Source organism: Littorina saxatilis, linkage group LG2, assembly GCF_037325665.1.
Source record: "Littorina saxatilis isolate snail1 linkage group LG2, US_GU_Lsax_2.0, whole genome shotgun sequence".
Classification (NCBI taxonomy): domain Eukaryota; kingdom Metazoa; phylum Mollusca; class Gastropoda; order Littorinimorpha; family Littorinidae; genus Littorina; species Littorina saxatilis.
Genome location: NC_090246.1, coordinates 98,113,615 through 98,126,808, shown reverse-complemented (window position 1 = coordinate 98,126,808; position 13,194 = coordinate 98,113,615). Strand labels below are relative to the sequence as shown.

General features: G+C 42.1%; 1 protein-coding gene across 2 annotated transcripts in view; it reads right to left on the bottom strand.

The window, feature by feature from the left end:
• Positions 1 to 573: 573 nt before the first annotated feature.
• Positions 574 to 13,194, bottom strand: part of LOC138960279 (uncharacterized) — a 16,465-nt gene continuing 3,844 nt past the window's right edge. Inside the window, exons 2-7 of one of the 2 annotated variants that reach the window (XM_070332102.1) lie at positions 11,440 to 11,519; positions 10,590 to 10,811; positions 9,641 to 9,923; positions 8,911 to 9,069; positions 7,918 to 8,244; positions 574 to 1,330 (exon numbers count right to left, since the gene is read on the bottom strand). In XM_070332102.1, coding sequence (XP_070188203.1) covers positions 674 to 1,330; positions 7,918 to 8,244; positions 8,911 to 9,069; positions 9,641 to 9,923; positions 10,590 to 10,783 — 1,620 coding nt within the window. In that variant the 5' untranslated portion in view covers positions 10,784 to 10,811; positions 11,440 to 11,519 and the 3' untranslated portion in view covers positions 574 to 673. The remainder of the gene's footprint in view (positions 1,331 to 7,917; positions 8,245 to 8,910; positions 9,070 to 9,640; positions 9,924 to 10,589; positions 10,812 to 11,439; positions 11,520 to 13,194) is intronic. The other variant, XM_070332103.1, reaches the window with a different exon arrangement.

Below are 13,194 nucleotides of genomic sequence, written 5' to 3'. Positions count from 1 at the left end.
ACCGTTACCGTGATAACATTCCTTACAGTATAGCGTTACAATGTTAACATTCCTTACAGTATACCTTTACCGTGTTAACATTCCTTACAGTATACCGTTACCGTGATAACATTCCTTACAGTATACCGTTACCGTGATAACTGTCCTTACAGTATACCGTTACCGTGTTAACATTCTTTACAGTATACCGTTACCGTGTTAACATTCCTTACAGTATACCGTTACCGTGTTAACATTCCTTACAGTATACCGTTACCGTGTTAACATTCCTTACAGTATACCGTTAACGTGTTAACATTCCTTACAGTATACCGTTACCGTGTTAACATTCCTTACAGTATACCGTTACCGTGTTAACTTTCCTTACAGTATACCGTTATCGTGTTAACATTCCTTACAGTATACCGTTATCGTGTTAACATTCCTTACAGTATACCGTTACAATGTTAACATTCCTTACAGTATACCGTTACCGTGTTAACATTCTTTACAGTATACCGTTACCGTGTTAACATTCATTACAGTATACCGTTACCGTGTTAACTTTCCTTACAGTATACCGTTACCGTGTTAACATTCCTTACAGTATACCGTTACCGTGTTAACATTCCTTACAGTATACCGTTACCGTGTTAACATTCCCTACAGTATACCGTTATCGTGTTAACATTCCTTACAGTATACCGTTACCAAAACGCGAAAGGCGGCAGCAGCAATATTCCTTGAAGCAAGCGGTACGGTCGCAGGCCGTTCTGCCTAGGTTGGCCGTCTGGGCGCCTATGGCCTCTCCCGTGCCCCCGACAGCAGGAGCTCCGAGGTTGTTGGGCGTCTGCAGCTGGGCGGCCACCACGCCCACACACTCGCCCCTGTCGTTGAAGTTGGGCCCGATCTGCAGCTGGCCGCACACCGTGCTGCACGGGCGGTGCACAGGGTCGGCGGAGGAGCAGTTCCTCCTCATGGTGATGAAGGAGCCGCTGAACTTGTTGACGGAAGCGCAAACCCCGTTCGCCATCGCCATCTCCGCTAGGTACCCGAACTGCTGCATCACTGTCGCCGCATCCAAGACCTCCCCAACAGCTCCCCCTCCGGACGTCGTCAGCGCTCTGTGCCCTTCCCCTGTCGGCGTAATGGCGTCCGGTTCCTTTTGGTCTACCTCTTCCTCCAGTAGCTTGAAGCGATCGAAGTAGGAGTCGGTCTCGGGCTTCTGCTCGTAGGCCTGGATGGCCCGCTCGCTGAGTCCGATGGCTTCCGGGGAGGCCGTGTCCAGGTGCTGGATCACCTGGTTGAAGACGTCCAGCTTGTCGTGCACCTCCGTGCCCAGGTCACGCACCTACGACAAGGCAAAGGTAGGAACAGGTTTGTGAAATGTCGGTTATAAGCAATTCTTTGAAAGAGGATGCATCTTTTTTTTTGTACTAGCAGTCAGGCCCGGCTTCGCCCGGGTGTTTCTGACCTCCCCTCTCCGAGAAACGTCTAGAATCTTATTCCAATAAGGATTATAATAGATGAAAGAGTGTGCTCTTATATACAATCCTGTGAGACATTGTAAAACATTTAACATCAACATCATTTTATCTTAAACAAAATTTTGTCATGAGTTATCTCCCCTCTTTGGGAACATTCTAAATGAGCAACAGGTCTAACTTGGACTCTATATCTCTACATTCTGTAAGAATGATGACGTCTGCCTGCATAATAAGAGTTACCTCCCTCCAAGGTATAACCAAGTCAGACTTACCTCCCTTTGCTTCTAGACATTTCCGGAACTGTCTGTTTAATTTTTCTTTCTTAATTTCTTCCCGTCAAAGGAGCAAAAGAGAGTCTCTAATATCACTGGCAGGATGTGCTTGCTACATGTGAACGCTCGGCACTGAACTGGTCTTGCACTATGTGGGCTGTATTCAATAAGGCCACAAAAAAAATAGGTCTGTTTACGGTAACCCGACCGACCCTATTTTTTTCGCGCGACCCTAGACTTTTTTTTGGCATTTGGGGGGAAAAAAAAAAATCTTTTGGGTTTTTTTGCAAAATAACGTAAAAATATGGTTTTTTGGAGAAAAAAAAAAAAATCCCGACCTACCGACCCTATTTTTTGGGCCTATGTTACCGTAAACAGACCTAATTTTTTTGGGCCTAAAGGGGAGGTCCTTCATCTGAGAAAGGAAGCAATGAATCAAGAAACTAAAACCCAGGTGCAAATCTGCGGCACCTAGGCAGTGTGTATGCACACTATCTTCTTCCTGGCTCTTGCCATCTTTGAGGTATAGCGACCACACACACACACACACACACACACACACATACACACACACACACACACACACACACACACACACACACACACACACACACACACACACACTTACATTGAGTTATATATATATATATGTATAGTAGATTAAAACAAAGACACGCAATAATTATGTATTCACGTTTACACAAAAGTGACGACACAGCTTTCGACTTTCTGATCTTTCGCTAGTTTGTTTTCCAATGCTGTCGTGGTAAAAGCGTCAAACGTGTTTGTGTCTAAAGTGTGTATTAAGGCGGTAAAGAGGAAACTAACTCTGAAGATACAAATGTAGTACGGTTGCTAGAAGCGCTGACCAACAAGTGTTCAGATATTTTTCTAATTGTCGTTTCTATATAGTAAAATATGTGCTGAATATCGCACCATCAAGAAATCGGTTCCCTAGTACCCCTTTAAGGCTCTGGAACCACCCCGGGTGGCAATATCGGGTCGCAACAAAGAGTGTTCCCCATAGCCGGAAAGAGCCTCAACCGTGAAAGATAGAAAGAAAGGTATTGAACAAAAACGACGCACAACACCAATGTGAACCATTTGTGTTATCATACTTATATTAAAATATTGATGACCATGGAATAAATGGGTTATTTTTAGATTTCTGACAAAAAATCGCGAAAAACATGACAAATTGTCTTTTTTATAGCCTAAACTATGAAAGATTTAAAGACAAGTATTGAACACAAAAGATAGCAATGGATAATGGCAACAACATTTGCTCTCATTGTTGTACAAAATTGTTGATTGTTTTTTAATACTTTTCCGTTTTTGTGGATTTCACAAAGCATACCAATTAAACGGCAGTCCAGGTAACTCGTCCGAATTTTTGCGGCTAAGAGCCTCAACATTTGAAGATAGAAAGACTATCATTGAACAAAAACTATGGTAAACACTAATGTGAATAACTTTTGATCTCACACTGATATTGAAATATGATGACCATGGAATTAATGGGCTATTTTCAGATTTGTGGGTACAAAATCGCCCAAAACATGACAAATTGTCTTTTTTCTAGCCTAAACTATGAAAGATTTAAAGACAAGTATTGAATATAAAAGATTGAACGGGATAATAGCAACAACATTTGCACTCATTGTTGTACAAAATTGTTGATTGTTCTTGAATATTTTCCGTTTTTGTGGATTTCACAAAGCGTACCGATTAATCGGCAACCCGTGTCAATCATCCGAATTATTTCATGCTGCGCCAATACGATTGAAAATTAGTGTTTGAAGACAAAAGGCGCACATTGTCATGTTAAGCATATCTTGTTACACCGTATACACATCAAAATCGTGATAGCTCTTGGTTTGAATGTTACAATGTTTGATTTTGTGCAAGTTACACACATTGATACTGACAAAATGTAATGATATTCCAGGACAATATATCCAGCGCGCTCTTTGGGTCCCCAAAACACTGTACATGGTGAGTCCCATTGTGGTGCCAAAGTAGAAAACAATTATATTCACTTTAGCGATAGTCCGCAGTAGACGACATCAAATGACACAGACTGTAATGATAACTCAAAACTCGTCATCGCTTTCAGCAAACGCGTCAAAGTCAACCTCCTCATCTTCTTCCTCGTCTTCCTCGTCATCCTCTTCTTCACAACCACCATCTGCCAGAAGATCGATCAGCGACACAGGTAGGATGGGCTTGAGGCACCACACGGGTTCCAGGACTCCGTCTGCATTTTTCGTCCATCCCTGCCCCTGGTCCTCGGGTTTGGGCCTCTCCAGAATGCCTTCATGAGCACGCTTGTACAGGGCAACGCGGTGGTTTACTCGCTGAATGTGCGGCATCAGAGCAGATTGGCAAGGAGGCATGCGGGCTAGATCGACCTTACACTTGGACGTGAGTTTCTCGTTGTCTCCCACCATCTTGCGGAGTAACTTTCCACGAACGACTGGTGCAGTCCTCTCCGCTGTACACATAGAACCCAAGAAGAGTGGCACAGTAGTCATGCCCCAGGGACTCTGCAAGCTCAGAGAGGTTGATCTGTTGCTGATGTTTTCCTGATCCCGTATACAGTCAACTTGATGGCTTCAGCGTGGTAGAAAAGAATGACAAAGATGTCCGTGTCCGGGGTTCTGAGCACAGCGTTCTTGTATCCCAGCGCTGCGGCATGATGGAGGTACAGCACCACCCTGGTGTCAGTCTCTCTTCCTGGTTGCTGTAGATATTGGGAACCTCATGCACCTCTACCTGAAAACACAATGGCCATTAGAACATTTAGATTGGAGTCTAAACTGGAAAATATATGAAGACTCCAATCTAAATGTTCTAATGGCCATTGTGTTTTCAGGTAGAGGTGCATGAGGTTCCCAATATCTACCACGCTGAAGCCATCAAGTTGACTGTATACCTGGATACGGGATCAGGAAAACATCGGCAACTGATCAACCTCTCTGAGCTTGCAGAGTCCCTGGGGCATGACTACTGTGCCACTCTTCTTGGGTTCTATGTGTACAGCGGAGAGGACTGCACCAGTGCATTCAAAGGAAAGGGGAAGGTGGGGCCCCTTAAGAAACTGGAGAAGAACCCCAAGTTTCACACGGCATTCAGGCAGCTTGGTGACGACTGGGATGTCAAACTTCGGGTGGTGAAGCAGTTGGAAGAGTTTACGTGCCTGATGTACAATTACAGTCGTGAGAAATCAGTTGATGTCGTTCGTGGAAAGCTACTCCGCAAGATGGTGGGAGACAACGAGAAACTCACGTCCAAGTGTAAGGTCGATCTAGCCCGCATGCCTCCCTGCCAATCTGCTCTGATGCCGCACATTCAGCGAGTAAACCACCGCGTTGCCCTGTACAAGCGTGCTCATGAAGGCATTCTGGAGAGGCCCAAACCTATAGGACCAGGGGCAGGGATGGACGAAAAATGCAGACGGTGTCCTGGAACCCGTGTGGTTCCTGAAGCCCATCCTACCTGTGTCGCTGATCGATCTTCTGGCAGATGGTGGTTGTGAAGAAGAGGATGACGAGGAAGACGAGGAAGAAGATGAGGAGGTTGACTTTGACGCGTTTGCTGAAAGCGATGACGAGTTTTGAGTTATCATTACAGTCTGTGTCATTTGATGTCGTCTACTGCGGACTATCGCTAAAGTGAATATAATTATTTTCTACTTTGGCACCACAATGGGACTCACCATGTACAGTGTTTTGGGGACCCAAAGAGCGCGCTGGATATATTGTCCTGGAATATCATTACATTTTGTCAGTATCAATGTGTGTAACTTGCACAAAATCAAACATTGTAACATTCAAACCAAGAGCTATCACGATTTTGATGTGTATACGGTGTAACAAGATATGCTTAACATGACAATGTGCGCCTTTTGTCTTCAAACACTAATATTCTATCCATTTTCAATCGTTTTGGCGCAGCATGAAATAATTCGGATGATTGACACGGGTTGCCGATTAATCGGTACGCTTTGTGAAATCCACAAAAACGGAAAATATTCAAGAACAATCAACAATTTTGTACAACAATGAGTGCAAATGTTGTTGCTATTATCCCGTTCAATCTTTTATATTCAATACTTGTCTTTAAATCTTTCATAGTTTAGGCTAGAAAAAAGACAATTTGTCATGTTTTGGGCGATTTTGTACCCACAAATCTGAAAATAGCCCATTAATTCCATGGTCATCAATATTTCAATATCAGTGTGAGATCAAAAGTTATTAACATTAGTGTTTACCATAGTTTTTGTTCAATGATAGTCTTTCTATCTTCAAATGTTGAGGCTCTTAGCCGCAAAAATTCGGACGAGTTACCTGGACTGCCGTTTAATTGGTATGCTTTGTGAAATCCACAAAAACGGAAAAGTATTAAAAAACAATCAACAATTTTGTACAACAATGAGAGCAAATGTTGTTGCCATTATCCATTGCTATCTTTTGTGTTCAATACTTGTCTTTAAATCTTTCATAGTTTAGGCTATAAAAAAGACAATTTGTCATGTTTTTCGCGATTTTTTGTCAGAAATCTAAAAATAACCCATTTATTCCATGGTCATCAATATTTTAATATAAGTATGATAACACAAATGGTTCACATTGGTGTTGTGCGTCGTTTTTGTTCAATACCTTTCTTTCTATCTTTCACGGTTGAGGCTCTTTCCGGCTATGGGGAACACTCTTTGTTGCGACCCGATATTGCCACCCGGGGTGGTTCCAGAGCCTTAAAGGGGTACTAGGGAACCGATTTCTTGATGGTGCGATAGCTGACTGTTTTCAGCACATATTTTACTATCTAGAAACGACAATTAGAAAAATATCTGAACACTTGTTGGTCAGCGCTTCTAGCCACTAAACTAATGGCAAAATCTGTTTCGTGTCAAAACAGTATATATTGACAGTAAAGGTAAGTCAAAATGGATCATGTCCATTGCATATATTTTAGCTGACCGCAAAAATGAAGTTCTGGAAATACGATTTCAAGCGCACATAAAAGTAAGTGCTGATCTTGTCTATATTATATCAAAACGTTTTGAAAGACTGTGTTCTTGAGACAATAAATGGAAAACAAGTCGCGTAAGGCGAAAATACAACATTTAGTCAAGCTCAGTCGAACTCACAGAATGAAACTGAACGCACTGCATTTTTTCCGCAAGACCGTATACTCGTAGCATCATCTGTCCACCGCTTGTTCTGAGCGTGTTTTTAATCCAAACATATCATATCTATATGTTTTTGGAATCAGGAACCGACAAGGAATAAGATGAAATTGTTTTTAAATCGATTTCGGAAATTTTATTTTAATCATGATTTTTATATTTTTAATTTTCAAAGCCTGTTTTTAATCCGAATATAACATATGTATATGCTTTTGGAATCAGCAAATAATGACAAATAAGATGAAATTATTTTTGAATCGTTTTATAGCAAAATAATTTTAATTACAACTTTCAGATTTTTAATGATCAAAATTAGCAATTAACTTTTAAGCCTCCAAGCTGAAATGCAATACCAAAGTCCGGCCTTTGTCGAACATTGCTTGGCCAAAATTTCAAAAATATGAACAATGTTAAGGTAGATGTGATTTTGGATTTTATCATTTTGTTTGCAAAGTTTTATATTTATAAGAGTAAGTTACAAGAGACAAAGCCACTGTTAGAAATATTTTTAAGAAATTTGAAATACAGATTTGAAATAGAAAAATATTCCAGTTTCAATTCAGGTAACATTACCAAATTTGTAGAATTATGGTCCCCATATGAAGAGTTGGTTAGGTAGTACGCTAGGTTTTGCAGAGATGTGATGATTTGCGTAGGCCCCTATATATATGTGTGTTTTTTTGTGTGGTTTTTTTTTCTTTTGGTCTTGCCAAGCACATCATTGTGGGGCTTTTAATCAATAACATGCATCCGTCTACAGTGTATCATCATTCATCCATCAACATTTATAATAAATATGTAAATGATAATGACGAGAAAGAAGATGAGGATGAGACGGAGCAGGAGGACGTGAGCGACGACTGACGTTAGTGATTTTGGCAGCAAGTTTGCTGCTGCTACTGCTGCTGCTGCTGTTGCTGCTGCTGAAGGTATGAAACTGAGAGGATCATGCTAATAACAATACGCACAACAACAAGGAAGGCCTAACCTTGCACTTCTTGTTGTAGTCGGAGATGTGGTTGTTAGACAACAGCTTGATAGAGTTGTGGGTCAAGAGAAGGTCGTTAAACTTCTCCTCCAAGTTGTTGAGAGCTCCCCCTAGCAGCGAGTCCGGGTGAAGCGCCACCATGCGGGAAGACAACTCGTGCAAGGGAATCAACTCGACGGTGATGGGCACGCCTCTGCCGCCATTGGTCTTCTTGGCCTCGAATGGAAAGTCTTCGAGGACGGAGAGAAAGCTCTTGATATCCTGGGGCACCCTGGGAGCGGTGACTGTGGAGTAGTACTTAATGCGGAGGGACACATCCGAGCCAACCTGTAGTCGGAAAATGTTGAAAAGAGAAAATGTGAGTGTGAGTATACCATTTTTCAGAAGGAGTGTGTGCTGAAAATAATTATTGAAGAATCATGTTATGTTTAAGTAATAACGTTTAACCTATGTTTGGGAGTGTGCGTGCGTGTGTGCATGCGTCTGTCTTTCTGTCTGTCTGTCTGTCTGTCCGTCTCTGTCTGTGTGTGTTTTCCTCTGTCTGCGTCCGCGTGTCTGTGTATGTGTGCGTGCGTACGTGCGTGATGAAATGCATGTTGTCGTGCATGCGTACGTGCGTGTTTATGTGTGTTTTCACACATTATCTTGTTTTCACATATTACTTTTTTTGTTTTAGTTATTACGTTTAACCTTTGTTTGTGAGCGTGCATGCATGCGTACGGGCGTGCGTGCGTGCGTGCGTGCGTACATAGGTGTGTGCGTGCGTCTGTATTTCTGTCTGTCTGTCGATCTCTGTGCGTCTTCCTCTGTCTGCGTTCGCGTGTCTGTGTATGCGTGCGTGCATGCGTGTTGGCGTGCGTGTTGGCGTGCGTGCGTGCGTGCGTGCGTGCGTGCGTGCGTGCGTGTTGGCGTGCGTGTGTGCGTGTTGGCGTGCGTGTGTGCGTGTTGGCGTGCATGCGTACGTGCGTGTTTATGTGTGTTTTCACATATTACCGTGGTTTTAACGTCGTACATCATTTTTTCCAGCTTGTTCTCGAAGGAGTTCATCTCCGTAACGAAGTGGGTATCGTCGTCGTCACGTTCCAAGGTTACCTTGATCTCGTTAAATTTGAAGTGCCGCGTCAGGTAGTCCTCCAAAGACTCCTTCTCTTTCTACACACAGCATTGATGACGTTAGAATACCTGCTTGCTTCGTTTCAACGAAGTTTTATTCTTTTACATATTCGTAAAATTTACATTCATTAATTGCGGGTTTTTTTTACATTCTTTTACATATTCGTGATTCGTGATTTGCTACAAGACTCGTTGCGTTTTACACACACACACACACACACACACACACACACACATACACAGACAGACACACACACACACACACACACACACACACACACACACACACATACACACACACATTCACCAACACACACACACGCACGCACGCACACGCACACACACACTCTCTCTCTCCCTCTCTCTCTCTCTCTCTCTCTCTTCCTCTCTCTCTCTCCCTCTCTCTCCCTCTCTCCCTCTCTCTCTCTCTCTCTCCCTCCCTCTCCCTCTCTCTCCCTCTCTCCCTCTCTCTCCCTCTCTCTCTCTCTCCCTCTCTCCCTCTCTCTCTCTCTCTCGCTCTCTCCCCAAACTCCCTTCCCCGCCTCTCCCCTAACCTCACCCCCCGCCCCCCACTGAACCCAACCCCTCTCCTCCTCTTCCTAGTTCCTACCGTGTTTCCAACGTAAAGACGTAGTGAAGCAAGCAACATCCCGCCGTATGTGATGCTCCTGACGAAATGCGTCCCCAAATAGTTGGGACTCAGGAGGTCCCAGTCCTTGATGGGGTTTGTAGATCCGTGAAGAGTCTCCGTGAAGGTCTCGTAGGTGGATTTCACGAGGATTTCCACGTAGTTGTCTCTCTTCTGGACGTCCTTTAGATAGTCTCCTGTTGCCCCGATCTTCAGAACTCCAGACTTGACACGTAGGGACACGTCTTCTGATATGCCTAGAAAACTGAGCAGGGAAGAGCAAAAGTTTATGTTATTAATTTATCTTCGTTGTTGTTGTTCCCGTTTATATCATCTTCGTCGTTACCATAGTTGTCGTTATAGTCTGTTAATTTGTTTTTTTTTTATCTGTAACGTTGATGATTTGTATCATCATCACCACCACCACTATCTCCTCCTCCTCTTCCTTTTCCTTCTTCTTCTTCTTCTTCTTCTTCTTCTTCTTCTTCTTCTTCTTCTTCTTCTTCTTCTTCTTCTTCTTCTTCTTCTTCTTCTTCTTCTTCTTCTTCTTCTTCTTCTAATTCCTTTTGCATTTTTGGTTCTGAATCTCTTCGAATAATACGCGTTCGTAGCTTATTCCAAATATAATATCAAATCTTTAAAACAAAATGGTAGGATTTCATTCCATGGGTAAATATATGTCATCTGATAAAGTTGGTTACGGAGACAAAGGTAAGAACACAAAGTATATACACAATATACATCACAGAAGCGCCACATTGTAAGCTCGCGACAGGCACATTTCGGAGACATAACTGAAGTTCAAATAAAACGTTTCCCGTCAGAACGTCACCTGCCACGTTAAATGCCCAAACACAGAGGCAACTAACTTTTCTTCCAGAAATTGTCTTGGCAAATCACTTTCTACACAACACGGACTGCACATAATCACCTCCTAGCCTCGGTGTCGTTTCGGATTAGCCGGAAGTCGGAAGTGACGTAACTGCGATGGATGCGGATCGGGGTGCGGATAGCCTCGTGTGGGAAAATATCCACCCCGACCTGCGCAGTGAAGAGGTCAAAGGTCCTACCCAGCAGCATGGGAATGATATACGGGTACAGGATGGTACTTGCAGTGCCAAGCATTGTTGCAGGTTGAGAAAATCCACTGAAACTGAGAGAAAACAAAACCGTGAAACTGAGAAGTAAAAGCACTAAAACTAAGCAGAACAATGTCTGAAACTGAGACTAGAAAATTTTCTGAAACTGAGAGTAGGAAAACCCGTGGAATTGAGTAGCAAACTCCCTCAAACTGAAAGTAGAATATTGTCTGAAATGTAGTATAAGTTGAGAGTTGAAAGTTGTCTGAAACTGAGAGCAGAAAGTTGTCTGAAACTGAGAGTAGGAAAACCCGTGGAATAGAATTGCAAACTCCCTCAAACTGAAAGTAGAATATTGTCTGAAACTGAGAATGCAAAATCCCCTGTGTGGAGAGAATACACCCTGGACCTGGGAGTAGAAATTTCACTCTGAGAGAAGAAAATCCTCCGAAATTTAACAGAAAGCTTCCTAAGACTAGAAAATGCCAGGAAATTAAAAACTGAGAGTGCCAAATTCCACGTGAGATTATACAATTGTCTAAATCTAAGAGTAGAAAATACCTTGTGAGTATTTCAAATTCCCTGAAATTTAGAAGAAAACTCCCTGAAACTGAATATAAAAATCACTGGTTATAATAGAAAATTCCCAGACACTTAGAGTAGAACATATCCCCTGATATTGATAGTAGTAAGTATCCTTACATTGAAATTCAAAACTCCTCTGGTACTGAGAGAAGAGAAACGCCCTCAGAATAGTAAAACCCAACACTGTTGTAGTTCCCCTGAAAGTAATTAAAAAAAAGTGTTGTTCGTGGGTGTTTTTACATTTAGTCAAGTTCTGACTAAATGTTTTAACGTAGAGGGGGGAATCGAGACGAGGGTTGTGGTGTATGTGCGTGTGTGTGTGTGTGTGTGTGTGTGTGTGTGTTGTGTGTGTGTGTGTGTGTGTCTGTGTGTGCCTGTGTGTGCCTGTGTGTGCCTGTGTGTGTGTGTAGAGCGATTCAGACCAAACTACTGGACCGATCTTTATGAAATTTGACATGAGAGTTCCTGGGAATGATATCCCCGGACTTTTTTTCTTTTTTTCGATAAATACCTTTGATGACGTCATATCCGGCTTTTTTAAAAAGTTGAGGTGGCACTGTCACACCCTCATTTTTTCAATCAAATTGATTGAAATTTTTGTAAAGCAATCTTCGACGAAGGCCGGTGTTCGGTATTGCATTTCAGCTTGGAGGCTTAAAAATTAATTAATGACTTTGGTCATTAAAAATCTAAAAATTGTAAAAAAAAAATTAAAAAAAAAATTATAAAACGATCCAAATTTACGTTCATCTTATTCTTCATCATTTTCTGATTCCAAAAACATATACATATGTTATATTTGGATTAAAAACAAGCTCTGAAAATTAAAAATATAAAAATTATTATTAAAATTAAATTTCCGAAATCGTTTTAAAAACTATTTCATCTTATTCCTTGTCGGTTCCTGATTCCAAAAACATATAGATATGATATGTTTGGATTAAAAACACGCTCAGAAAGTTAAAACGAAGAGAGGTACAGTAAAGCGTGCTATGAAGCACAGCGCAACCGAGCCAAACAGGCTCGTCACTTTCACTGCCTTTTGCACTAGCGGTGGACTACGTTCAGTTTCATTCTGTGAGTTCCACAGCTTGACTAAATGTAGTAATTTCGCCTTACGCGACTTGTTTTTTAATCGCTTTAAACAGATAGTTGAAACCCCGCCTGAAACTGAGAGTCACAGAGTGGTAAAACCCTGCATGGTTGGGTCAAAAAATCCCGTGAGACTGAGATTCATCAAGTGTAAAAACTAGGACTGTTGCCGGTTGAGGAAATCTCCCTGAAACTGAGAGTACGAATCCCATGAATCTGAGAGTCAACGAGTACTAAAACAACTGGGGCTGTTAAGGGATGAGAAAATCCCCCGTGAGTAAAAGTAAGTCCTTAGAAAGTGAGAGTGAAAGAGCGTTAAACCCAGTCCGTGTAGCTGCAGATTAAAAAATGAATCAAATAAAGCTGAAAACCTGAGAGCGTCCCAACTACTTCCCAAACAAGCCAAACACTCTGCAAAGTACAAGCGATAGTTAATTAAACAATCAGTCCAACGATTAACCCTTCAACAAATCAATCAGTCTTTTGATTAATCGCTCATGCAAAGCTAAAACACTCATCAATCAATCGATCACTCAATCAGCCATGCAGCTCATCGATCAAACAGTAAGAAGAAATGACTTAGATACCTCCCTTCGCGTGTAACTATCATCTGAACCACAACACAGGGGGATCATCTTGCACAAATAAGATGATCCACAATTGACCACCACAGATCTGACTAGGCTTTTAAATGGGATACGAACATCCGTTCATTTAGACAGCTACCAAAAACATACACCCTGGCTGCTTTCTCTGGACACACACACACACACACTCACA